Source organism: Thunnus albacares, chromosome 23 (assembly GCF_914725855.1).
Source record: "Thunnus albacares chromosome 23, fThuAlb1.1, whole genome shotgun sequence".
NCBI lineage: Eukaryota > Metazoa > Chordata > Actinopteri > Scombriformes > Scombridae > Thunnus > Thunnus albacares.
Window position 1 is genome coordinate 14,990,257 of NC_058128.1, and position 27,505 is coordinate 15,017,761.

Below are 27,505 nucleotides of genomic sequence, written 5' to 3' on the forward strand. Positions count from 1 at the left end.
TTTTCCAGAAGAAGTATAATCTTCTGAAATCTTCTTATTTGTGCCAGTGTTCAAAATATCACAAATTAGACTAAAAGTATAGCAATCTATGAACATAAATGATAAAACCAAACAACTTAATTGGTCTATAAAACACTTAGACCATTCATACTATCACAGTTAAAACGGCAAACAACAATAGGGGGTGTTTCTAAGAACTTTACTTTCAATTTTTAACATGTCAAAGAGAAGTTTTATGATCATTTGTGTGATGTTTGATCTTTGTGACATGACGAACACAGGCATCCAACAATATACAAGGCTCTTATTCCACTTACATAACATAGTGGGATTATAACTTTTTTTTTCTTTGCCTCAAAATGCTCCTCACACGTCTGACAGTGGGCTGAGCTGCATTTCAACTAGCGGTGTACTGTGGCGTATCTTTGAACAACCAAACAACTCAAGTGAAGTGCCTGCAGTCCTTTAAGCACTTTATCCTCAGAGCTTCATTGGGCAACAGACAGGCAAAAAGAAAAAAAAAAAAAAAACAAGACAAAAAATGCAAATTAACTCTTCAACACTTCTACATGCCATTCAAAACCACCACAAAAAAGGCAGAGTACATTTAAAATGTTTTAGAATGCCAGACTCATAACTGCACTTTACAACAATGTGGAGGAAAAAAAAAAAAAAAAAAAAAGATGGGGGAAGTGATGAAGGGAGGAGGAGAGCGTTAGAAACATATGTTCTTTTCTGAGGCTCCTTGGCATCGCGTTGGGGATTCCATGTGTTTCATCGTCTTGTTTAGAGTGCATTAGCAGCCAATGACACTGCCTCCCTCCCTCCTCATCGCTCTAGTTTTCTTGTTGTCAGGGAGAGTGTCCTGAGGCAATAACAGCAACCATCAGCACTCCTCCTCCTCCTACACCTCCTCTTCATGCAGAGATACGCCTGGGCCTAATTTTCCATCAGCAAAGCATGAAATCAAGAGAGAATGCCACACAACAAGCACTCTTGTGAGGGGACACTTTGCCAGTTCGCCCACCCATACGAGCGCACACGCACACACACACACGCACGCACACTGCCACGCGTGCAGAGACACATCCTAACTTCTGAATAAATGATGAAATCAAGTGGATGCTAAGCTAAAGTGACAATCAGAAGCTTGTTGATGAGAACATGCATGTGACTTGGGGAGATGGTTTACAAATTTCATGAAATTGGTTGCAGGTTGTTATTTCAGACTTTTTTTCTTTGACACAAAGATGATGCAAAGTCATTTGATCAACTTTAACTGGTTACTGCATCCGACTGCTCGCTACAACATGTTGCAACAGATATAGAAAAAGTTCAGAGCTTTGCTGAAGTAGTCCTGCAGAACACTTCAAAATGAACTAAGCTACATAAAGTCACATTAAAAAAACATCCCCGGCTCTTCCTGTCAATGTGTCGAACTGTCCTTGAGCAAGACGCTGAACCCCAAATTGCTCCTGAGGGTCAAGCCAGGGTGTGAATGGGTGAATGAGAGGCAAAAATTGTTGTTAAGGTAAAAAGGTGCTATATAAGTGTAGTCCATTTACCATGCAAGTGTCTCCATGGGACCAGGTCAACCCCAGCTCTGTTAACAGAGTGACTTCAGAACTACTGTGGCAGAATCTAAACATGTGTCCAAAATATCTCACCAATTTCTGTCTAGTTTAATATATTTACTTTTCACCACTTTGTTTAGTGAATGAATTGTAAGCGTAAATGCGCTATGTAGTACCATAAAAAATTTACTTACTTAATTGACCAAAAGCAAATTTGTTTCTTAAGCATGTACTTGTTCTAAGAATCCCACAATGCAATACTTTGTCAATGCTCCTGAGATGACAGACATGCAAACTACAGTAAAGCAACACTACAGCTCTCAGTAATGAAGCAAAATTATAGAGTGATCAGTGTTGAAAATCTTAATTTACTGCTCACTAGTGAGTTCCCCGCTATACAGAATGTTTATCATGTAGAGAGTAATGACTGAGTGAAGCAGAAAGCGATTTTAGACACAGCTCGAGTCCCTGTGAGAATGATGTTTTGTGTATCATTTGGGGTATATTTATATAACAATGGGGGCGTGATAAATATAGAACTTTACCTGCAATACTCAGATTGTGGCCTGATTCACATCCACACAGAACTGCGATGTCACCGGGAATTCACAACCAGGCCACATCTGCATATGGACATCGAGATCAGGTCTCAATTCTCACACCTGACAGTGTTACCACGTGACAATAAATGCAAGTTTTTGTGAGTGGATGCATTAGGTTACACTGAAAGGACAGGTATGACCACAGTAAGACGGGATAATTATCTGTCTGAACAACAACAACAAAAAAAAAAAGATAATGACAGAAGAGTAGAAAAATAAGCTCTTTTGAGAAGGTTCTTATGACTCAAGAAGGCCAACATTGTGTTTTTAGAGGTCATGCAGCCAAACAGAGACCAGCTACTCAACTTAACTGAAGTACTTTATCTCAGTTTTTCCATCAACTGAAAAATAAGGCAGTTAGTTATTAGGACAGTAACACTGACAAACACTACAGAGAGTGAAAAACTCTTTTCTCTACTACACACAAACACAGAGAGAAGAAAAAGATCTCACAGTGCTGACTGACAAAGATGCCCTGCAATATAGATGACGAGAACAAAGCTCCACATAACAAACTCCAGTCATATTGAGACGATTTCCTTTTCAATAATGAATCGCCATCAGCATCAGGCATCAATACTGCCTCTGTCTGTTGTGTGTGCCAGTGTATGTGTGTATGTGAGTGAGTAAGGGGGGGAAAAAAAAACATCTATCCTCAACGAGAACAAAACTTCTATATTTAATCTGCGCTGAGAACAAGCAGGCATGCAAAGTCAAAAACAAAACGGGGATGGCAAGCTGAGGCTTTCTGTGGCATGCAAATCACATCCGGACCAACCAGCTGCTGTGAGCTTATCCCCCACATCTTTGTGATTGACAGGATTTTTAAAATGTGTAGATTATAAATATTTATAATTTACTTAATAGTGACTGTATTCTCTCTGTTTGGTTGAACTTGTATGGGGAAAAGAAAAAAAATAAGGGGCAAAAAAAAAAAGCTTTAATTTCTCAAAAAGCACAATACCACAATCCAGTTCATCTGTAGCTCCGTCTTCACATAAATACCCCTCCCTGTGCGCCCCATATTGTGTGTGTGTGTGTGTGTGTGTGTGTGTGTGAATGTTCAGTAGCCTGTTTTCTTCGCTGAGGATAATGAGCGTTGCTTTGAATTTTCTGCAGTTGTCAGGTCTCCTTGAGAGGTTGGCTATTCTCAGAGAGGTCAGCGCGGTCACTGTAAAGTTGCTCTCGCCTTATAAAAGGTGACATGTGGAAACATGGGCCGGATCTCCAAAAATTACCCCAATAAAAGCACCACGAGTGAGTCTAATCATGGTTGGGACAGGAGCCCAGTCTGGAGAAAGGGCAAATATTTAGAGTGCTGAAGCAGGGGTAGAGCTCGCGCCGTTTGTTGTACCTCCCCTATCCATTCATCCGCTTATGTAACAGACACACGAGTTCAAGTGTGTTTGTACACAAGCAGCCGCGCACGCTTGCACCTGCTGACCTCAAACTACCCCGCTGAGTATTTCAGCATCACGAGCGGGCCCGTACAGTTCATCCATGTACAGTTGACAGCACTTTATTGTGATCGGCTATAGCTTCGCATTCCTCTGACAGCGCTTTCTGGAAAACACCTTTATTATGCTTTGGTTGTTAGGAGATGAGAGAAGACTAGACAAGACAAGACGAGAGAAGACTTCACTTCACTTGCTACTGTGCTTTTCGAATCAAAGGTCATGACAAAGAAACAACTGAAAGTCTAGACTCCCAAGGTGTCATCATACAGTCCAGTTCCAGAAGAAAAGCTATGGTTGGGTGGAGGACAAGCGGAGGAAACGGTGTGCAAGTGTAGAACCTCTAAGAAATTGAAATAGCTTTTGGCCTTTGATTGAATTGCACTATGTGAGCTCACTATACTGCATAAGCCCTCTCTGTGTCTCTGTCTGTCTTTCCCTCTTTCAGCTCCACATCAAAAAGGCCATCTGCAGTAAAAAGGCCAGCCAACACACCATGTGCTCCCACCTCATCCACAAGTTTCCTCTGCCCAGCATCCAGACACGGCACTGCCCACCGTCTCATCAATTTTCCTCTTTGATTTCATCACTGAGTGAAACTAAAGTGGCATTACAAAGTTTTATTTTGCCACAGAGTAAGTTTTAAAACTGAAAATAAGAAAGGCTAAGTTCTGATCAAATCTATGAAAAAAGTTTCTCTCACTCAAAAAAAAATGTGGTGCCAAACAAACACACAAGGGTTTATTTTACAGTCTCAATAATGCAAACTGCTTTCAATCCCACAGAGCATTAGGATTTAAAGTGAGCATGAAACACAAACCCTTCAAGCAGATTAAATTTCAAATCAAGCAGGCCATGTAAATGATGTGGTGACAGGGGGCCCAGTGCAATTAGCATGCCAGGCTAGTGTTAAAGCAATTAGGCAAAACAGACAGCTAGAGCACCAGGTCTAAGCATGGGAAGGGAGAAAGGACGAATATTTCCATATTGTTCTTCGGGACATGAGTGCATGTGTGTCTGCGTGTGTGCAGTTTGTTTGAGGTCGTTCTGCACTCCACTTGTTTGTGGATTTCTCCGAGGGAATCAAAGGTTAATGGGAACGAGACTTTGTTTACTGACAGCCTATCCAGTCATTTTGGAGAGCAGACAGGGGAAAAAAAAAAAAAACTAAATAAATGCTGCGTTCCTTGTAACAAAAAAGGGAAAAAAGGAAAAGAAAACAGAAAACACGAAGTCTCAAGTTGCTTAGGAGAATCACAAAAACATTTACTGGTAAACAAGCCCAGAGCGGAAACTCTGGGAACCACTTTGGGGAAAAAGCAGACACATTTGGGCAAATCTCTCAGGTGGAGCCATCAAAAGCAATGTCGGCTTGTACACGGAGACGTGGCAGAAAGGACCACCTGGAGACGAGGAACGACATTCGTTTGAGCGTAAATTACTCAAACAAGCATGCAGGGGAAATGGCATTTAATACTTGATGTTTCCCAGAGGGAACAGTGGTGGATGCCTCTAATTCAAACAAGGAGTTATGATATACAAACACTAGTAAAAACAAACATGCCGTATATTGTACGGTAAGTAGTGTGTGATGAGGCCTTTTGGGATGCAAAGTAGGACAGCAACCTATCTCTGTCTCCAGCAACATGAAGAAAAAAGTAATAATAATGAGGAGGAGGAGGAGGAGGAGGATATAAAACTGGGATTTTATTGTAGAACCTTAATTCTTATGTTATATTCCACTGAACAGTAAAGTTTTATATTGTGCTCTGTGCAGTTTAGTATGATACAGGTGCACTACAGTATAATCATTGTTACAAGAGACTGTCTATTCCACCTAAACAATGTGTGGAACAGACAGTCTTTAAATGTCCTTCCTGCACAAGTAAGATCCCACCTGACAGGTTATCTCAACAAGAAGCTTTGAGAGGGTTTTGCACTAACCAACCTAACTGAAACATGAAACAGATGGGAAATGATTTAAGAGTTTGATGCTGACGGCATATATTTCCAATACTCTTGCAAAGTAAATTACAACGCAAAATTAAAATTGAATAATGCAACTGAAGTAATTAGTTAAACTCTGAGTGTTACAAATGGAGGCATTAAACAACCAAATGAAAACAACAACTAATCTGAATCTTTTTACTTTTTTTTACAAAAAAGTAAAAAGAACAACAGCAACAGGGTAAGGGCAAAGCAAGTGACACATGCTGGGATTTTACTATCTGCCGCCTCTCTATTTTGCTGTGTGTCTGTTGGCACTAAACATGTTTTTGAAGAAGTTCAGACAAAATGCATTAGTGTATATGCCTGTTTTCCTGTCACATTTTCCTGCCGTTAAAGTATGTGACCTGAGAAAACAGATCAGAAACAAAAGGCCAGCAACAAGACCATGTATATGTGTGTATACCAGGGGTTGCTTAGATACCAAATCCCCACCATGTGTTGAGGTGATACCTAATTACAGAACTAAATGTGTAATAGGCAAGGTAAATAATAAACGTCAACTTGGAGAACTTAAGGACCGCAGACACATACAATAAAAAGGCAAAGTGCTTCACCTTTTTTTTCCATAGTGGGTCAAACCTGCCAGCAATATTTCAATTCCCTACAGTATAAAAACACTATCATGTAACCATAAAATGTTTGTAGCAGGATGATATTGTAATATCCTTACTTTTGCTATAACATATTCATACTCCTACTAATGATTAATGTGCTCCAAAGAAACACAGCTCATGGTATAACCCTTACGGAGAAAACTCCTTTAAAAAAGTCTCAATTAACTGAAATTTAGATTAAAATGGAATTTCCAGAGACTGTACTAATTAGTTCCTGTTCAAGTCACCATCATAAATGTATGCTATGTTGTACAACCTATCAGACTATGTAGCACCATATGGTCGACATGGCCTATGGGCTTTGTGAGAATTGCTTCATGGAGAGACTCCAAGCCAAGCGTTTTGGTTGCAGTGTAGCAGCAAGCTTTATAGACAGAGCGGGACTCACAGAGTATATAATTTCTATCAGCCATGTGGGGAAAAAGGAGTCTTTCACATAAAGACAGACAAACCACATGAGAGAATGACCAAAAAATAAGGTGAAACCCAAATGGACAGAGCAAGGAAGACACTCACACAACAACGGACACCCAAAACTGAGCTACACAATGAAGTCTGGCTTGTAGCCAAGTGAAACAACTGACATGATGTAGCTGACTACTGTATCCTAGAGACACAAAGCCCAAAAGCCCAAAGAAAAAAAAAAACAATGGATGAATACAAATCATTTCCAGACTGGGTAATATTTTCCTCCACAACAGGAAAGATGACAGTGGTGAAGGGTATTTTTCACACTACACAAAGCAGGTTTAATGCTAACTTGTTAGCAAGCCAAATATCTTGTTAGCTAACGTCACATAGAACTTTGGGGGCCTCACCAACCAAGTGAAATATCAGAGTACAACTGAGCCCCTGAATGACTGCTGGTTACCAACTAACATGTACATTGTTCTAGAAAAAACGTGAACAGCATTTAACTTCATCAACAGCTGAGTATAGAGTAAGTCTTCACTTTTTCAAACCAGCGTAGGGTCTTCATCAGAGGTTTCTTATTGTACATTCATGAGTTTTCACAAAGGTAAAACCAAAGCCTATATACTGTAAAATACACAAAAACGCCTTTTACAGCAGAAATTGTGACTTTTCACAACAGGAAAGTTTCCTGAGTCCTCAGGTTTCCTGAGGAAACACACAGGTGGAACTGGACATAAATTATGGCTCAATGGCTTCCATTAAAGTGCCAGTAAGCCACACAAGTGAGCCAGTATACACAATACCAAAAACCTTGGAACTAGAACACCTGAATGAAATGCAGCCCTCGTTAGTGTTACTTCTCCAACTGTTATCTTCGCTCTTTAATTTTCTTTTTTTATTATTTGGCTACTTTTTGGCATCCATTCACTTCTGTACTGTTTGTCCTACAAACTTTGTTTGAACGTTAAAATGAACATCTTCTTCAGGAGATGCATTCTAGCACTTTATATTTCAGTGATTTTTTTTTTTTAATATTAAAATGTATAATGGTAGTCTATGGAAGGGATTGTTGAACTGATGTAAAACCTTTTTCACTTTGAGACTCAACTGCTCGGACATCCCTTAACCTACAGACCCCATTCAAACTTTAAAACATTCACAAAACTTTGAATTTCCAAAGTTATCAGATTGTGTTGTGATGTCTTTTATACTTTTGAAGCAATTTCAGTCTAATGTGAGGGCTTTTACAGAGGTTTTCAGGTATTTTCAGACCAGAAAAAATCTCATTCCAACAGTTTTAACTTCTCAAGCACATATTATACCTTAAAATGTTGCCACAAGCCTCCACTCTCTCACAATGTAAATACATTTCTTACTTACAGTTTTTGAGATCTAAACCTTAATTGATAGGGAGTCACTGTCACAATCATTGACTGCAATGCAATCTGCAGGTTGTGTGTCTCCTCTCTTTTCCATTTCTTAAACCTACAGATTCTCTCTTCCCTCTCACACCTTGGACACAAGTCCTCCTGCCACTAATGATGTACAAATTTCTGACCTAGAAGCTCTGTTTAGGTGAATTTGTGCTCTGTGTTTCAGGGATCCTCTGCTGGCTCTGTGGTTGGAGGTATACTATGCAGGATTTTCCTAAAAAAACAATGTAAAGACTCATACAAAAGTAATCCCTCTCAATTATCACTTATGACCCACTAGAAATGTGTGGTGGTGTATTTATCTGCAGAGACCCTGCCCTCTGCCTGTGTTGTATTATTATTTTGCTGTGTTTGGGACACTTCTAGGCATCAACCTTTGGGTAGTGGGTGTGTCGCCCCCGGCCAATAACAGCGTGCAGAGTGTGAGGTCGGAACTCGTAGCATAGTGACCAGGTTACATTGCTGTCTCCGTCTTTCTTATCTGCTCCGCTCTGCCCTCTGTCTCTGTGTCATGGATGTTTTAAGAACTGCAGGTCTGTGTGTCTGCTTGACCGAGGGCAGGGCTGAGCTACACCCAAGCAGAGCAGAGAGGCCACAGCGGACAGGATGAAGCTCTGCATTCACACAAAACCCAGCAATGCAGCACCTTCCCACGGGGTTGTGCGGAAGTGTGCAGAGACGTGGGCATGTTTATTTATGTTTTAGAACATAACCGCCATGAAAAAAATCAGAAAATAACGTTTTCTTCATCTGAGTCACAGCTTTGTTCTCACCAGCACCAATCACCAATCACTTCATTCCATCTCTAGCTCACTCGACCACTGCTGCTCTCTCTCTCTCTCTCTCTCTCTTTCTCACACACGCACCTGTGTTTCCCTGATATGACATGTCAAAACATTTTTTTCCTCTATAAATTTTCTTATTTACCTTTTCCCAATCACATTATATTTTATTTCACTTTAGTCACTTCTACTATTATTCTGTCTTACTTTTACTTTGTCTATACTCTCTATGAAAATAAAGAAATAATTGAAAAAAAAAAACATTGGCTGTGAAAATGATCCAATACTTGTCCAACACAGCTACTTCAAAATAAAAATTCACAGTATATAGTCAGAAAAAATCAGACCAGTAGTTTAAAAGGTAAATATAAAATAACAAAAATCATGTGCCAAAACACATTGGTTAATAGTGCACATTCTTCCAGTAAGCCAGTTAACGTCGCTGACTTGTCTTTCACTTTGTTTTTTCTTGTCACTTCAACACTGTTGCCTGAGAGTTGTTTCTGGGGCATGGGAAACGCATATTTAAATTCTACTCAGTTCTCTCTCAATAACTGCAAAATTGCAGGGTACTGTACACACAAATGTTCTTTTGTCTAACAACTAACTGTGATTACACATCTTGAAATGTATGTCTATTTACATATGGAACACTTCCACAATGTCCAAAACCATCCAGTCATTACTGTGGATAATATGGTATAATTTGTCATCTTGACTGGGTACAAGGTCAAAACTCTATTTGTGGGAAATAATGTGTTGGTGCTGAGAAATCCAATTGGACTTTGAGCCTACAGTAAGAGTCCCTTATGGATACGTAAGCATTATACCTTGGGGATGGAAAAGTGCATAGTTGAGTGTAAACCGATGAGCAACTGAGAGCTTGGTGGGATTACGTTGTGGCTTCCATGACTGTTTTATGACATGAGCTCCCCCATTTTAAAGGAGTTTTGTCATTAGAGGTACAGTATGGTCCCACGGTGGAAGTAGGGCAGTGGACTTCAATCTCCCAGCCAGCAATATAAGACAGCAATCCCTTTCAACTCTCAAAAAACACTGATTATACAAATCCAACAGGAAAAATATAATGTTACACACTACAAACGAGCAAGAATACAGGAGAATACTGTGTACACGTTCCAAAGGAGGATTGGAAAGATATGTCTTTCCACTGGACTGGAAACGCAGTTTGGTGAAATTATACACAAATCAATCTTGTCTCAAGTACAGTCAGAGACGAGGAGAGTGGATGTTTGCTTTCACCTGTCACATGCAGCCATTTCCTAATTTCCAAACTATCATGAACAAGGCTGAGGCTCAGAAACAAAGGGCCTGCTAACAAAGCTTCCCATGGAGAATTGACTGCGGCCTTGGCTGCTATTTACATACAGATGCACTGGCAGGCATTTGCATAATGTTTTTTGTAGCTGGGTGCTCAGGGGAGCAGCATTGTAACATATTGGTGCCTAATGAACTCTGAAAAAAATTGATTTTCCACAGAGTAAATTAAGAAATGCATTATAGCTGTTAAAGCAATCTTGGGGGAAATCGGAGCCTTCCTCTGCTAAACTACGCTTGATAAGTAATAAATTACATGTTACACTTATTTGCTTTAATTCATGCTAATTTTGCCCAATTAATGTATCATTGTAGTTCTGAGGGCAGCCACTGGAGATTTAATTATTTATTGGATTTTGGTGTGTGTATATGCATATGTTGTATTATTGGCATATGATGTGTGTATGTAAATGGTAAAGGATGGTTTGTGGATATTGAGCTGTACATACATTGTATCTACAGGTCTCTGCTATAATTGTAAGCGTTTTTCTGTGTGTGTGTAAGTGTGTGAATGTCTATCAGAAACAGAGTTAAATCCCATGTCTGGCGGGACTTCCTGACAGAGAGCTGATTGTCTGTAGCCACAGACTCTCAAGGCTGCCTCTTTCTCTCTCTCTCTCTCTCTCTCTCTCTCTCTCTCTCTCTCACACACACACAAATGTACACACACTTGGACTAGTTTTGGCTGCCTTCCTCCCCTTCCTTCCTTCCCCTCCCTCCCTCCCTCCCTTGCTTGCTAGCAGGGTGAGTCATTGTTTACAGGCCTTTCACTCTGCTGTCCTATCACCCTGCTCTGACGCTACTTTTCCATTTAATCACAGCCCCTGCATGTGGTGACATGACACCAGGCCTGGCCTTGCATGCATTTCCTCCTTGAGCCGTCTCCTGAGGCCAACTGTTATTGTCCACGTTACAATCTGACTGCAACTGGCTGCAACTTTTCACCACTTACCACTAAGATTTATGTTCAGCATAAGTTTTGGGCACCCTGCTGATGTTTGTATCCTGACTTCCAATGCACGTGCGTGGCAGAAGGTACGGAATTCAGCTTGTTGCTCATAGACAGGATTAAACCTGTGTGAGTCCAGTTAAGAGTCTAACATAGCATATTCAAAAACACTTACTGTAAGACATCCGAAGTACAGGATCAGATTTGTAAGTATAAAAATGAGTGGAAAAATTGTATTTAGGGGAAAACTGTGACACTTTGCCCTTATTTGAATATCAACCACCGAATGATTTAAGTACGAACACACATACTGTACATATGCACACGCACCTTATTGGAAGAGCAAATGGAATCTCAAGCCACAGCTGAATGTTCCTTCTCAAGCATTTGGCGAAACTACTGGAAAAATTTACTGTTGAATTAGCCTTTTGTTTCGCCAAGCTGTAGCAGAGAATAGGCCTCTGCTCCCCTCCTCGTAACCTGCTGCTGAAGACATTTCTCCCACAATAGTATACATACTGCAGCAAAGCATGGAACCACCGATACAAAGTTCAACCAGAGAACTAAACACAACTATGTGCAATCGGAAACTATATGCAAATTCAAGTTTTACTAAGTCGATCCGCAAGCATACCTGTAAAAAAAACAAAATGCTTAAACAAGAGTGACATGATGGCCTAGTTAGCTATCAGCCTTCTGTCAAACCTAATAGGAATTAGAAGGAGTTAACGCTACTTTGTTTCTCTCCCCTTCAAGTACTCCCTCTACCCCTGCACTCACTTCTGAAGCATCCACTAAGTATCCACCCTCATCACACCAATATTAAAAAGCTTAGCTGGCGATGGTTTTTCAAGTAAATTAGAGAAAACAAAATCTCTCAGATTAGTCAATTAAGTGGCACATTAGCCCAAGACTTAATTAAAAGATAGCGGGGCATACAGTCTTTAAGGATATAGAGAGGCGACGGGAGTGTTTAAACAGCAGATTGAACAAATGGCACTTATTAAAAACTTGACTGTGAGTCACTTGACACCTCACATATCCCCTGCACCTTGAGCTACATAAACAGAGTGTCAGCTCCCTGGGTTCCTGCTATGCAAATCTCTGGGATGAGGCAAAGAGAGGAAGTGCACTCGTCACACAACATCCCTGCCTGGAACGTCAAGATGCCCTCCTACAATCAGCAGCTTAGCAACCACAGCAACCAGAGCGGAAACGTAACGTTTACTATCTCACACTTTTCTCCTCAACTATACCACTTCTTGAATTATCAGTGTTTTTGAAAGGAAATTCAACAAAAAAAAAAGAAAGAATCTGAAGTCATGCTTAAGATGCATCTTGTGCTTTAACACAAAGTGTGTTAGTAGGTTTGGGGGGAATATTTAGTCTCACGAAACAGAACCCCCCTCTGTGGCTTTACGTGAGTGTGTGCAAGAATAATGTCAACCTCTCTTTGAAAGGCATCCTTAATTAAACCTTTTGTTCTTCCAAAATGACAAAAAAGCAGAGCGAGGCGAGCAAAAGGCAGTTATTGTGTCAGAGTGCCGAGACTGGAGAGCAAGGTACACTAAAACATCACAGTTCACTGCTCGTGTTGCCATCTCAGCGTCACATTCTATCCAGAACAATGCGACAGCTGACAGCTCGCACCCAAGAATTATCACGCTAAACTGAATTATTTCTGCCACGTGTTAATTTATTAACAACCTGTGCATGCTCTAATGTAGCCTGCATTTGCATATACATTTTTAACCTGCAAGCTCAATCGTCTTGAATATTCTTTCGGGGGGCTGAGAATATTTCAAACCCCCTTTTGTTGCACCACGTTTGAATTTTAAAGAATGGGGTGGGAAAAAAAAAAAGAGAAAGACACATAAATCTCACACATGTCCGCAGGGCACATATTCTTTAAGGGCGGATATCTGCACTTCATCACCTTGCAACATATGAGATGTGGCATCTCCGATCTGAAGCCTCCTCCTCCTCCTCACTTGTTCTGTGCCTAGCTCGCTCTCTCTCTCTCTCGCTCTCTTTCGATCTCAAAGAAGCACCTATGACTGCTTTCAGATGGCTTCAAATACCACGAGCTGGCTTGTTTAGATGGTTCCCCAGGACTTTTCTGTTAAAGAAGAGCAAACATACACTATTAATAAGCGCCAATGAACTATTCATATTTAGCTTCAATACCCTAGATGGAATATGTAACTGTGAATACTCCCAGATATGTCGGGGATATGTATGATATACACTCTGTAAACCAATGCCAGTTTAAATGTTTGTGTTTTCAAAATCTATACAAGGATTATATTGTGTTCACAACACAAAAGAAACACACAGTAAGATAAATCAGATCTTCACTTATTCATCAGCCATGTTCTAACGGAGCATCCTAACAATGACAATTACCATCTAGCAGACAATGAAAATTAAGAAAACAGGTATATGGAAAAAAAAATTATCACACTGACACCTTCCACCTTAAGAAGCATCCTCACTTACATGAGATGCACCATTAAGCATGCCAAGAAAATGACAATTCCCACCTAGCTAACCCACTCACACCCACCTTTGCATTAAAAGTTGCTTCCTTGTGACTTGAAAGTCTATAATTGTACAATTCCGGAAATGTCAATGCATATTATAGCCACATCGGTTGTGTTCATGTTAATACTTGCACCAGTGCTGCCTTTTCTTTCATCTGTTCTGACATTTTGGAGGTTTTGAAATTTCCATTAAAAGAAAAAATATTCAAACGCATCATCCAGAATCAATGTCCCAGTTACTCTGGATGAACAGACTTCACTATGGAAAGTTTAAAGAAACAGTCTCTATGAAAACTGTTGACGGTGTTGTCTGTGCGTGATCCAAAAAATAATGTCAACTTTTTAAATTTTATTTCATTTTTTTAATTCTGTGTGCACCGTAAACAGAATTCCAGTCACCTCCATCGCCATCATCTTCTTGTATGTGGTAATAACATGCATGAAACAGTGCTGCAGTTACCCTGACAATGAACCCTTGCATTACGCACGTGTTAATTTACACTTTATGAAGTTCTCTTCCAGATGAGGATGCGAGCAGGTGTTGCTGCTGCACACCTGTAAACTTTCCCCACATATCAAATTCCCTGCGGCGTATGTACAAAACATCCTGCCGATGCCTAGTTGCCTTCCTTTAATCTGCGCTGCACGCCGCACATCATCAGCTAAACACACTGTCACCACAGCAGTTTGATACTGAACGGTGTGTAAACAAAGATGCAACAGATGTGTTTATTTGTAGCAGATGAAACAATTAAGGACGCCTGACAGGCAAATAAACACATTGAGGCAAAGCATCTGGTAGTATGGGGGGGTTATCACTGCTGAATTGTTGTTTGTGGTGGAGCTTGTTGAGACAAGCCTAACAACCGAGTCACTGTTCAGAGGAGACGTACTTAAGAGCATAGAGGGAAAACAATCAAACTGATCTGACAAACAATTAATACTGTGATTGTTTATTTGCAAATAAAAATGACTAAGTTTGAGTTTGCATGAGTAGAATATGAAAAAACACTAGTGTATGCATGTTTGTTTGATCTTATGTTTTGCCTGTTGTTACAAAGCATGTTAGACCCAGCATGTTTGTGTATGTATGTGTGTGTGTGTGAGGCTTTGCCTGTCAGTCATGTTAACTCAATGTGAAGAGGCTGCTCCAAGCGGAAAGTTGAGTCCTATATATTTGCCACAATGGCTGGTGTTATTAAGACCTTGATCCGTGTTTTCTTTCTGCATGGAGGGAGGTAAGCTACTAGATGCTCTCTCTCTCTCTCTCTCCGCGTCTGGGCGGGGTGGCTCGGTTGAATCGGGTTAAGAGGAGATAAACACGCGCACAAAAACACATCTCGGCTCTGTAAATCTTTTTCAAACCACCGTGAGGGACGTTCTCTGTTTGTGCTCGTGTTTGTGCTCAATTTAAGGCATTTTTGGTGCAAGCTGTGAAAATTAAATATGTGATGCACAAAAAGCTTGCAGTTGGTCTCAGAAGTTTATTAACAGCCTGATATTTGACAAAAAGAGCCACAGAGTAGCCAAACTTCTCTGCCATTTTGAGTTTGTATCATGAACTCTTTCACATATTAGAAAATCTGAGAAAATTGCAAAAGAAAACTGATTGAAACCCAAATTGCAAAAGACATCTTTAAGTCAAATGCAAAGATTTCAGTGTGTTTCTAAATAAGATATCTGGGTGTTTTGTAAATCTGTAAAAGTACAAATAGAAAAGCTGATTTTAACATAAACATATCCTGCTCTGTGTGTGGTTTTAATGCTCAGATAAACTATGATAGAACAAGCACGCCTGCTAAACAACCTGCCAATCACGCATGAGATCCAGATGACTGCAGGCCAGTAGAGGCCCCATTCATTTAAGTGATGTTAAGAACAAACAATCAAAAGTGCTGCTTGGGAGACCGCAACACGTCCACATCAGCCAATGACATGTAACAATGGTGACATCTAATTTATAGCTCAAGGAGCGTGTACAAGCAAATAAACAGGCATCCCTGGTCCGCACGTCCTTCTCAATTTGCCTCTCCCACGGTCCACTGCCTTTCAGATGGAGGGGCGGAAGGAAAATAGAAAAGTTGAAAGTGCGCAACTTTAAGCTGATGTCTTATTTACAGGACCAAGACCCCTGCTTCTGTTTCTCTCTCTGAAAACCCGCACAAGCATGCATGAAACAGAAACCTCCCCTGAACGAAAGCACCCAAACACACCACAGAAACCGAGGCCTCGACAAAAATATTCCACTTGCACGTACAGTTTAAGATGCAACAACATCTGAACTAGGACGGGGGGTGTGAGGAAAGAGGGGATGTTTTCTGCTATGTCGGGGAAAGAAAGGAAATGATTTGAAAACATCTCAGCATCTCTTCTCTCCTTTCATTCCTGTCTGAATCTTTCGTTCCTTGAGGCAGATGTTGTTGTCAGCGCTGCCTTCTCGGGGCACGACGCATGGCAGAAACTTTGAACCTCACTGTGCCCCATGCAGGGCAGGGGGGTTTCTCAAGCTCCAGTCTCGTGATCTCACTAACTGCCTCATGTTATCTTTGCATCGCCGTGGCGACGCCTCCAGGTAACAAGGAGATTAGAAGCAGTCAGAGGCCCATGTACCACAGCAAAGCTTTAGCAAAAGAGGGTGTTTAAATATTTAAGGTGTGAGCACGATCACACATTGTTACTCTAAGAGGGGAACAAAGAATACAAATCTTTCACTTGGAAATCATTTACATTTCATTGCTGAGACTCTTGTTCTGAGACTGATTTAATTTCTGAGCATGGCATTTCATACATCAACACACAAACTACAAGTGATTGTATAAAAAGTAGTAGACGTGCAACAGACTTCCTGCTGGCTGAAAGTATACCCCATAATTTTATCAGCATTCTGTCACTGCTGATGCAATGTTATGCACTTTTCAGGTTGGCACGCACATCAATAATTTTTTGTAGGAGAAATAAGAAGCAAACAAATAACACATGGTGTAAGAGGGCAGCCTTCTCCGGCCTCTTGTCAAAGTCAATTAGAGTCCTCAGGTAATGACCCTATTTGCATTGTAAACCAGGCCCGTGTGTGAGAGGGCTAATGGGGCCACTACCTGAGGAGATTAATTGAAAGTGACATTACTTGAACTCTCCTTTTTTTTTTTTTTTTTTTTTGCACAGCCCTCTGAAAGATCGTCTCATTTTATTTTAATGTCATGCCACAAGTCTAAACAGGAAGGTCAAGTCTTTTCAAACTTTGACATGAGTGAGAAGGAAGGGGGGGAAAAAAAGGACATTGTAGTGCTTCACAGTAGCACACGTCCATGTTAGGAGCGCTTTTTCCTTGTATGGTGCTGTTTAGTGTACTGCCAACAAGAGAACAGGATACGTATTCATTCATGTTTTGCCGATACAAATGCAAAAGCATGCATCACAAAAAGATTTAACAATTTAAGCCTCCATGCTTTATGTACTTTGTTTCTAAATATTCTGCAACAAAATTCTGGAGGAACTGCATTACCATCGCAAGCAATCTCATGTTTACAATCCATTATGACACATGCCATAATGCAACAATACATGTAATTTTCTGATGTGCTTAGATGCTGACAGTGATTCAAATGATTATCTTTAATGACTCACAACACAATATCATAAATACGTCAAAATGAATCACCTGAATGCTAACAACCAGGTAATGATGGCTATTATGGATCCTATGGATTGACAGAGGACTGGGAGAAAAAATAAAAAAAATAAGCACACGTTCTCCCATTTTCTGCCGTTTGACAAAAAGAAGCATTGATGTTCCATCAGGGAAAAAGCAGCAGATGGTGAATAAAAAGAAGTGTCACACATTACCGCCACCCCCTCTTGTCCTGTCTAATTAGTCATATTATACATAATTATGATATGGTTATAATCTTATCAGTATACAACTCTCAGGTCTACCTCCAATAGGAAAAAGAAGGAAACAAAACATCATTAATGTGGCCATCTGCTTTTTTTCTCATATAAAGCAACAGCAAAAGCAGTCGTTTGTTCTCATGGCCAAGGGAAGGAGACTTTCATTTTCTGAGTGAAAGAGTTGTATCCCAACCCAACTGAGCAGGAAGAAGGGATGGATGGATGGAAAGATGGACAGATGGATGGATGGATGGATGGATGGATACACAGCTAGTTGGAGGAGGTGGCCATTGCTGCACTCTAATTTATTTAATATTGTAAGAGAAATGACCTTGAGATCAGAAAAGTGACAAATTTCTCCCCAGATGGCAAACAGACAATGGAGCCTTCCTAATTGTGACATTACAATCCAGCACACAGTGAGCGATCAGAGGGGGATTGATTAGAGGAGTGGAAAGGTGGACGACTTTGTGAAAAGGTCATTGCACACTCTACCTGGAGTTTTTAATATTTCCAACCCTCTGCCTCCTCTGTGAACGTGGAATGAAGTGAAAGAAAGAAAGAAAAAGTAGAACTCCTGCGTGATTATAGACTTTCTGGACAGTGATATTTTCCCCAACGCATTAGTGAAATAAGATGGTAATTTCCTGGGGCCAGGGTGTATCCAGGCAGAAAATGATAAAAGGAAATAAAGAAAGAATGGAACTGGGAAAGGAGGGGTGGGTTGGGCGGGGGGGGGGGGGGGTCTCTTCCTCTCTGCTCTTCCAGCAGGGGGGCTGACGTGGAGGTTAATTGAGGGGTTAACAGGGGGTGGTGTTGGCTGAAGGTCAGACTGCTGTTCCAGCCAGCATGAGGTCCTTGCTCCCTGATGACCTCACTGAGTGTTGTTGGCCATGTTTCCATGTTAGTGCTAATGCTGCTGCCAGGTGAGCACCCCCTCTAATAGAGGAAGGACCAGAGGATGAGGACTGTGCAACACAGAGCTGTGAAGGGGCAGGGTGGCGAGGTTACATATGTGGTCGTCATGAAACTCATACTTTGTTCCTGCTGCCCTATCCACCGAAGAAACAGAATCTCTCATTAGACACATGCAAGTTAAGAATTATGAAGGGTTTCGGAAATGTAATGTCTGCAACTGGTTGTTGTAATAATAATGCATGTTGAGTGATGTCTACTTGAGTGATGACAGTTTAAAAAAATAAAAGATATGCCAAAAAAACAGCATCAGAAAAACTGTTTACAAAGATAATACAGCTCCTCCACCAATTGCCTTATGTTATACACAATTTTACAGTCCCTGAAAACAAAACATAGAGTTTGCTACACCAACCACAGAAACATTATGAAGAAATTATCAACATAAAATTGAAAGTATGTAAAAAGAGTGCAAAAAAACATCATTACTTTAATATTTTTTATTTTATTTTAGAAAATGTTCTCATTGAGATCGCAGATAAAGTACAAAACTAATAAAATGAGCTATGGATTCCAACTCGAGAAAGGATGCATCGAGACAAGAATGAAAAGAATCAAGTTTAAGGTACAGAACTGGAAAAAAAAAAACAGTATAATATAGAAGGACAACTACTGTAGCTACATGTATACACTTTTTCTTGTAGATAAATTCTTCACATTATCTATATAGTGTTTTCTTGACACTCTTTAGCCCGTAACAAACTTGTGGCTTGAGTTAATCATAAACATGAAAATGAGGTTTACTTTCTGCACATTATCTGCTGCAGAGGTGCCTATCCAACCTCCTTATACACAATAACAGTGCGCCATTAAGACGAGCTGTACATGACAGCATATTATCTTTGTTGGCGTTAGGAAGGGACATTTTATGTTACCATTTAGCAAGCAGTGCTAATGAGGGCCAGTATTAAGTATCATCACTTAAACAACATCAAAGCGGATCTCCAAGACAAGAAAATGACTCCACTGGTGATTCACCACAAACTCATCTCGAGATACACAGAATTAAGGGAACTGGAAAAAAAGGAGAAGAAAACTGCCTTTACCCTGCATTAGTTTACCATTTCAACATGACAGTTCATGATTCCCTTTTTTGTATTGTGAGTCACTGGGCTTGATACCCGAAAGCCGCTTATATGGCAACCAGGGTCACCATTTTTTAATTCCTTATCACACCCCTCATGAACAGAGTGCAGTTCAACAAGTCATACTTACACAGTATGTATGTAAAATAGCATCACAGAAAAGACTTGTACCATATGCAGCTGACAAAGCCTAATCATTGATGGCTGACATTAGAAGAGGACTCTCATTGAAATAAAGACATACGGTTGTACACATTGTACATCTTAACACTGCAGAAAACTGTAACATTGTGTATTAGAATGTATGCACTGTATTTCCAGTAAACCCAAGGCTTCAAATACTGTTAGATCAGGAGTTGTGAGATGAGATTCTTTGGTCAAAAAGTTTTCATACACATTCCAGCACTTAGTAAGATTTAGCAAACAAATATAAGCTTATCAGCAATTTTGTGCAGTTTTTTTTCTGTAATTATATGCTACTTAAATTCCAAAAATGCTTAAAAGAGAGAAAAAGAAAAACATTTTGTCCCTAAAACAGTTTCAGAAAGTAGCAAATATTCTTATGTCCTGATTCCCCTTTTAATATTTCACTAGTTTCAACTGTTCTACAGTGCTACAGTAGATATGTGTGAATGAAAATCTATGTTGCAAAACTACAGTATGCAACTAAGAAATGTATGAGCTGTCACATAAACCTTTTACAGTGTTGTACGGTACTAAGCTTGTAACCTCAGTTTTTAAGCAACAAAAAACACAAGTACTGAAAACTAAAACAGACTATATGTAATCATTTTGTTCAAATGTAATCATTTTGTTCATCATTTTTGTTAGTGTATGCGACATATCAGTCATCAAAAATGAAAAAAAGGCAAGATAAGATACAATTAGACAGCATTCCTGATGTAACAAAAATCTTAAGACAGTCTGTGATAATACTTTTAACGCAAAGGAAAGAACAACAGCAACAACTTACTATGCACTGAAGATTTAACTGACATATTCATATTGCGAGTTTATCTGGAATTACTTCTAGCCCCTGCTGAGCTGGTTTTGATGGAGAAGCCCAGTGTCAAAATACATCATTCAAAGCATGCTTTACTCAACCACACCATACTACTTCACACTCAACAGTCATGACACATTTAAAAAAAAGACATCTACAAACACATATGCTGACCATCACACACACACACACACACACTCACACTCACATACACACACACTGTTGTTCCCCCTGTCTGGTGCTGAATTCAAAGTGACAGCAGCAGCAGTTTCTTTCTAGTTTTCCATCCAGGGTCCAGTTATCCCCTGCAGAGAGACCCTGCTCAACACCAGCACCGGATTCCCTATGTGGGGAAGCAGATGCCGCAGCACTCCATACAGATTTCCAGGCAATCTGACGACTCGCAGCAGGCGTCCATGATGCCACAGTCCATGTCACAGGGGGAGTTGCAGTCGTCGCCCACGTCCTCGGTGCAGCAACAGCAGCAGCAGGCCTCGGATGTGCATGTGCCGCACGAGGCCTGCGCCACCACCATGTTGCAAAGTGTCAGGAACTCGCAGAACAGGCAGGCCAAGATGCAGTGGACGCAGCAGTCTGGTTCCACGTCGAACCGATCGAGGGTGAAAAGTTGTAAAGTGAAATAAATACATGAATTTTTACAAAGCATTCAATCATGTTAAGAGTAGAAATATATTGAATTTGATTTTCACAAAAAAAATTAGCGCCTGTTAATAAAAGCAGTGCAGCGTAAGCGAGTGAGTAAAGATTTGCATGCTTGGCAGACTGGTGGAACAGAATAGGTATGTGGCAAAGGGGTGAGGGCCAACTAGGCAGGGGGGCTAAAGGAAATAAGAGAAATTCAGAGAAATGAATTCCTCTCCTGCAGTTTTGATTAACAGACTGTTAAATAATTGTGGCATTATCATGCAAACTGCTAGGTTGATCACACAAAAATGATTAGCAAAGTCCAAGAGTCTCTCCCTGGCAAATAGGTGGATTAATGCGGGCAATGCTCACACCTCTGATTAACATTTAACCTCCCCACAGATCCTCTTTATATGGCTGGTGGCAAGTTTCAGCTTGTTGTTTCACAGCAATGAAGAGTTTCCCTTTAAATTACAAATGTGCCCATTAACCATCGCAAATGTGTTTCTGAATGACTGAATTAGTTACATGTCACATTAAAATGCTACGGTGTTGGTTTGAATACTTAATGTAAAAAAAAAGAATTACATTTTTTACTTATAAACCTAAATTAGTTCAGCATATTAGTAATTGTATGTACAATAAGTACAGGATGCAGAAAACAGAGTTTTAATCCCAAATCTTTAATCAGAAAATGTCATTAGACTAAAATTCAAATATAAATATATCTACAATATAGAGGTGTTATACAGTTATTTAAACAAACCAAAGACTTAACTTACTTGTGCTCCTTTAAAAAACATAATTTTCTATAGTTGTCAGTCATTTTTTATGAGCTGGAGTCAATTATTCTAAGTGTAATTTGGAATATAACTCATGAGTAAAGCAGAAGAGTGGTTAGTACATACACTGAACAGTAGCTGTTTAGCCCACAGATACACAAACAGGAGATGAATGTACACAATTTATCTTGTTATTAATCAAGCTGCTTCACACCAGAACTTCTGTAGTTGCATCTAAGTCACTAAATCATAATATCATTCGGTATGTGCGCCTGGCGTACACTCCTTGCAGCTGTCTCCCTTTTGAACCAAGGCCAGCGCAGCACCACTGCTTTGGAGTGTTAAAAAGACATGATGTGGATGGATGCAGAAAAATAGCATTACAAACAGGGCGCATTTGCATAACTTTCATCAGCCCATCTTGAGCTGTCAGAAGGGGCTGTTACTGATTGGGTTAGAGGGAAAGGGAAAGGAGGAGAGTGTGGAGGACGGCATGGGAAGGCAAGCTGAGGACCGCTGGATGCTCATGTTTGATTAATCAAAGTAGAGGGGATTTTTTTTTTTTCCTATTTTTTCGGTGCTCAGGGCTGCAGAGCTGACCAGAAGCACTAGCCGACTGTGATACAAACAAGATAGAGAAGGGAACATGAAACGAGCCAGTGTGTGCGTACGTGTGTGTCTGTGAGGGTGCCTGAAGTTTGAATGCATCTTATTATCCTTATCTGAGGCAATAACACTGGCGGTGATGGGAGATGCATGTGAATAAATCCTTCACCATTGAACATCTGGTTTTGACACGCACTAAATTGCTGTTGGGCAGATTGTGGACTGTGGATTTGTTTCATGCTGGCATAACAAGACTCATACCACATTCTATACTGGCATGCACTGTACTGCGGTGCCATCTGAGTGCTACAAAATGCCAATGAGAGCAATAAACGCTGCCCGGCCACAGCTCTACGCACAAAACCTCAAAGTTCAGCCTAACAAACTTTGAAGGACCCAGAGGGTATAGCCATGCCAGTGTTCAGAATGTAACAGTATACTGTGAATACGATAAAAACACAGTACATAAGCATTAAGCAGCGGCTGGCCATCTCAGCTATTCACTTGGATGTATAATTCAACACCAGCGATTAGTCTGGATCTTAGAGAAGCCAGCGAGGAGGAGGGGAAAGAGGGGGGGGGGTCTTTTACTGTACACAAGAGATCTGGACACAAGGCACATCTCCATGAAAACAGAGAGAGACAGACAGACAGACAGGCAGACAGAGACAGAGTGAAACCAACCAACAGACAGACAGAACAGCGCACACTGACACTGCTCCTGTTTAATGTCAGCGAGCAGCGATGAAGCCCAGAATTTGCAGGGCCAAAAACAGCGTCCGGCGCCTCTGAGGAAATAGTTTGAGACATCTGGAAAGCTAACATCAAAAAAAAAGGGAGCGGCATGACACAAAACAAGCTGGATGGGCCTCAGAGCGGCAAGCTGTGCAAAACATTCAAACTCACAAAGAGGGAGAGAGAGGGCAAGATAGCTAGACAGGCTAAGATAAAGAGAGAGAGATTGATCAGACAAAGCCTTGGTGGCCATGGGAATGCACAGAAGGCAGACATGGGTAAAGAGGGCAGAGGATATAGGCTGGGTGGTGTAGGTCCACCACATGTACTTTAAAGCAGGCCTGTTTATAATGCATGACTGAGGGAAAAGTCAAAGCTGGAGGACTAGAGCTTACACAACACACACGCGCAAACACATTTTTAGCTTAGGCAAAGAAGAGAAATTGCGCTTGTGGCCTTGGCCCTAAATCTCTAAATGGGACTAAAGCAGCTTGAAGACCTTAACTGATTACACACAATTAAGCAAAACACAAGCTGGATGACAAGAGTTGAGACTACCCACCCTGCTGAACAAAAGCACTGTGGTAAATAACTCCTTCAGAAGCTGCTGTGTTATCACGGATTGGCTACGGTGCCAACGGCATGTGCCAAGAAACACAGGGAGCAGCAGAATCCCCAGAGCTAGCTCCTGCTAGCTTACGCCTTTTATTTCCTGTGTTCAGGGGGCTGTTTAGGAGGCTAATTTCACAGGCAAACAGATTATGTTAATCCGTGTAAACATTCAAACACAACAGCTTGGCTTTTTCCAGGGGGAAATAAATAGTTGAGAGCGAGCATATTGATTCTGAGAGCTCGCGTCTGCAAATAAGCAACACAAAAGCCATAATGAGAGACTTGTTGAGCTGCTGTTGTTTTGTTTTTTTTTTCCCTTTCACCCTCTCTCTTCTGTTCTTTACCAATTAAGATGTTGAAAACATGACGTGTCTGGAATATCTCTGGTGGATGCATCCCACCTTTATCCGCGAGGTGTTGTGGATGTGTGTGTGCGTGCCTGCTTGTTTTGCTCGCCTGAAACTCGATGTGATGCATATTTCAACTAAAGCATCATCAAATAAAGATCTGACTGCCTACTTTTCTCCTTCATTTAAACTTATATCTCAACCTGACCATTATCAATCTTTCAATAACACATAACATCACATCTTATTTTTCATCCTCACCTTGGGGTAAAAGCCCACATAAAAAGACAAAACAGCAAAGGCCTTGGGTTTTGATGAGTAAGTAGGCATCGCCCCTGTACTTTAAAGAAACATGACTAAACCCTCACATTGCACATGCTACAGACAGAGAGGGAACACATGCATGTCCACAAACACAGTAGTTGGAAGGGGGATGCAATAGGGCCTTGTTAATGAGGGCCAGGGTGGTGCTGACGGGATGTAGGGAGAGCCAGAAAGGGCCCAGAGAGGTGTGAGGGGCCGTGAGGGGCCCGAAGAAGGCTGGTCACGACTTTTAATAGGCACCCCGTGCTCTAAGGCCTCGTTAGACGGTCACACCTATCTCCCCAATGGTAAAGGACCAGCCAACCGCCTTCATTATTGGACTCACCTCGGCCTTGCACCTGACAAAGTGACGGCTTCCCTGCATGGCAAACGGACTCTCTGACTTGTTGTTAAAGAAAATAAAAGCCACAGGAGTGGGATAAGATGTCATTTGCTTGACAGGAGTGATAAATATGAGAGGTCATGCACTCCCATCATTAAAAGGTGAGAAAAGGAAAGAATTTATTATCAATATCTTATAAGGTATTATTTCAGGAGTGCCTCCCAAGAATAGTCCCCTCAACAGAGAAATCACATTGATGGTGATGGTTTGACGGCAGTCTCATTTCACTGTGCGACTACAGATTAGGGATGACTTGAACAAGAGTTTTTAGCCTCTGATACCAATCAAGTAAGAGACAATATTAATATTTTTCTACATAATACATGCAGAATTATTCATTTTGTAAGACGTGTAAGAAGTATCGCTTATTGTATTTTTATCTTTTTTTATTTTTGATTAATTGTTTGAGTTATTACATTTAATTAACTATCTAGTTCTAAAAATGTACAACATGATATATGACTGGTGTATTCTTTTTATTTGAGAAAAAAATATTTGATAGAAATATAATAATATACATAGTACATACTGTGATAAATCACATAATATGGACTAATTTAATTAAAAGTGTTTTAATGGGGTATTTTTGATAGCGGCCATATGTGGAGCACAACTGGTTACAATAACCTGGATCATGCTTTATATACAATGCAGATCATTTTAAAAATGCCTTGATCTGCCCCAATTCTAATCCTGTAGATCAGATCGAGACATCCCTACAACAGATGAATGATGAATGGAATTATGATCAACAGAAGGTGGGATGCAGAAAGCGAGGCTTGTTGTGTTAGAAAAGTTAGTACGACAGTTAGTGTCGACCTGTGTGTAGGTAGGTTTGCTCTCTACCTGCTGTCATTATTGCCTGGTGTGTGTACAGTATACTCACCCTCCGGTAAAGGAGGTTTCTGCGACCCAGTGGAACTGCCTTTGCTGCGCCGGCTGCTGTCACTGTTGACTGACAGGCTGGACCTCAACTTCCTTTGCATCCTTTGTGACACAGGCTGCTTCTTGGGCTGCTCTGTCATCGTCGCGGTTGCCGCTGCTCTCAGGCCAGGGACTGACCCACCCATGGCGCCCGTGCTGATGTTGGCACCACAGGAGCATGTGCACGTGGCCCCGGCCCCGCCGATGCCAGGGTGGATTCCGTTGCCGTTACTCAGTACGGGCGTGCCAGTGCTGTTGTGGCGAATGCCATTTTGGTCCTTGGCGGCGTCTCCCTCGTCAGGCTCCGAGGGCACTGGCTGTGACTCAGACTGAGGTTGAGCTGGAAGGAAAGGATATTATTTTCACTCCTGTTTATTAAAGAGTTGGGTGTGTAGATTCAGTGCAGTTGTTTAAATCAGTTCTTAAGGACAATTATGAGATTCAATTTCCAATGGAATATTTCATCTTTATTGCATTTTTCTCAGCTGAAATACCTTCATGAAAAGGTTCTTATTCAAAAACAAATAAAACTGAACATTGTAAGAAAACATGTCAATTCTTAATTCTATTTGAGATCCAGTGAGAAAGTGCATTCAGTGTAAGCAATCAAAGTTGTTTGTTTATTCATGTATAAATATTTGATGTGAATGTCGAGGACAGAACACTCCCAAACACTTCAATAGAAAAACATCCAAATAAATCACTGATGTACTTTGATTATTTACTTATGTTTATAGTGTCTATTTCACGGTCGACAAAAAGTTGCAGACTTCTTTTACCTTCAGATGTAAACAGTTGATAACTCTGTAACTTTATTAAGACTGAAGGGAACTTTGTCTGCACTCTCTAAACCTTGCACTTCATACATTTTATTCACATATAAAGTCGCTGTAGCTTGCAATGTTCAGGTCTTACAAAACCGAACACAGTGATGGAGACACACCGATCTCAGCTAAATCATTCTCAGCAAATCTTTCCACTACTTCCTAACATGATATTGATCATATAGCAAACAAGCGGGAATGACAGAAAGAAGCAGAAAGATATATCGGAACCTTATATGTGACAGGATCACAAAAGCCACTGCTGTAGGCAGAAAGTCATTTGTGGGAGCAGTACCCAGGTGAGTTAAGACAGTGTGAGAAAGCGGGAGATGAATGGAGAAAAAAGGGAAAGAGAGCCTGTGATACTGTGCATATACAAAATAGCTGCTGTCTGCAACAGTAATGATCTCCTTTCCTCTGAAAGCTCAGAGATGGCCTCAACTAGTCTTTCTAAGTGTATGTGTGACAGCCACAGAAAGTCAGGAGACAGCGACCTGTCTGATAAGAAAGAAGGCGAAGGATGTGAGTGAGCAAAGGAGGTGGCATTTTACTGAGAGGAACACCTGCACATTCAGCTCTACTGGGAGTTACTCCTACATTACCTTCCCTCCACATCAGAGCCACTGTGCATGTGCACGTGCCACCGGTGCACGCTTAACT

General features: G+C 40.8%; 1 protein-coding gene across 5 annotated transcripts in view; it reads right to left on the minus strand.

The window, feature by feature from the left end:
- mdfic (MyoD family inhibitor domain containing) overlaps positions 1-27,505 on the minus strand; it is a 220,951-nt gene that overhangs the window by 179,169 nt on the left and 14,277 nt on the right. For 4 of the 5 annotated variants that reach the window (XR_006400425.1, XM_044342637.1, XM_044342638.1 and 1 more), the window contains exon 4: positions 25,984-26,361. Coding sequence is in view for 4 of the 5 variants with exons in the window: in XM_044342637.1 (XP_044198572.1) it covers positions 25,984-26,361 (378 nt within the window). In the remaining variant the exon portion in view is untranslated. Of the gene's footprint in view, positions 1-19,001; positions 21,259-25,983; positions 26,362-27,505 lie in introns of those variants that run through there. The other variant, XM_044342635.1, reaches the window with a different exon arrangement.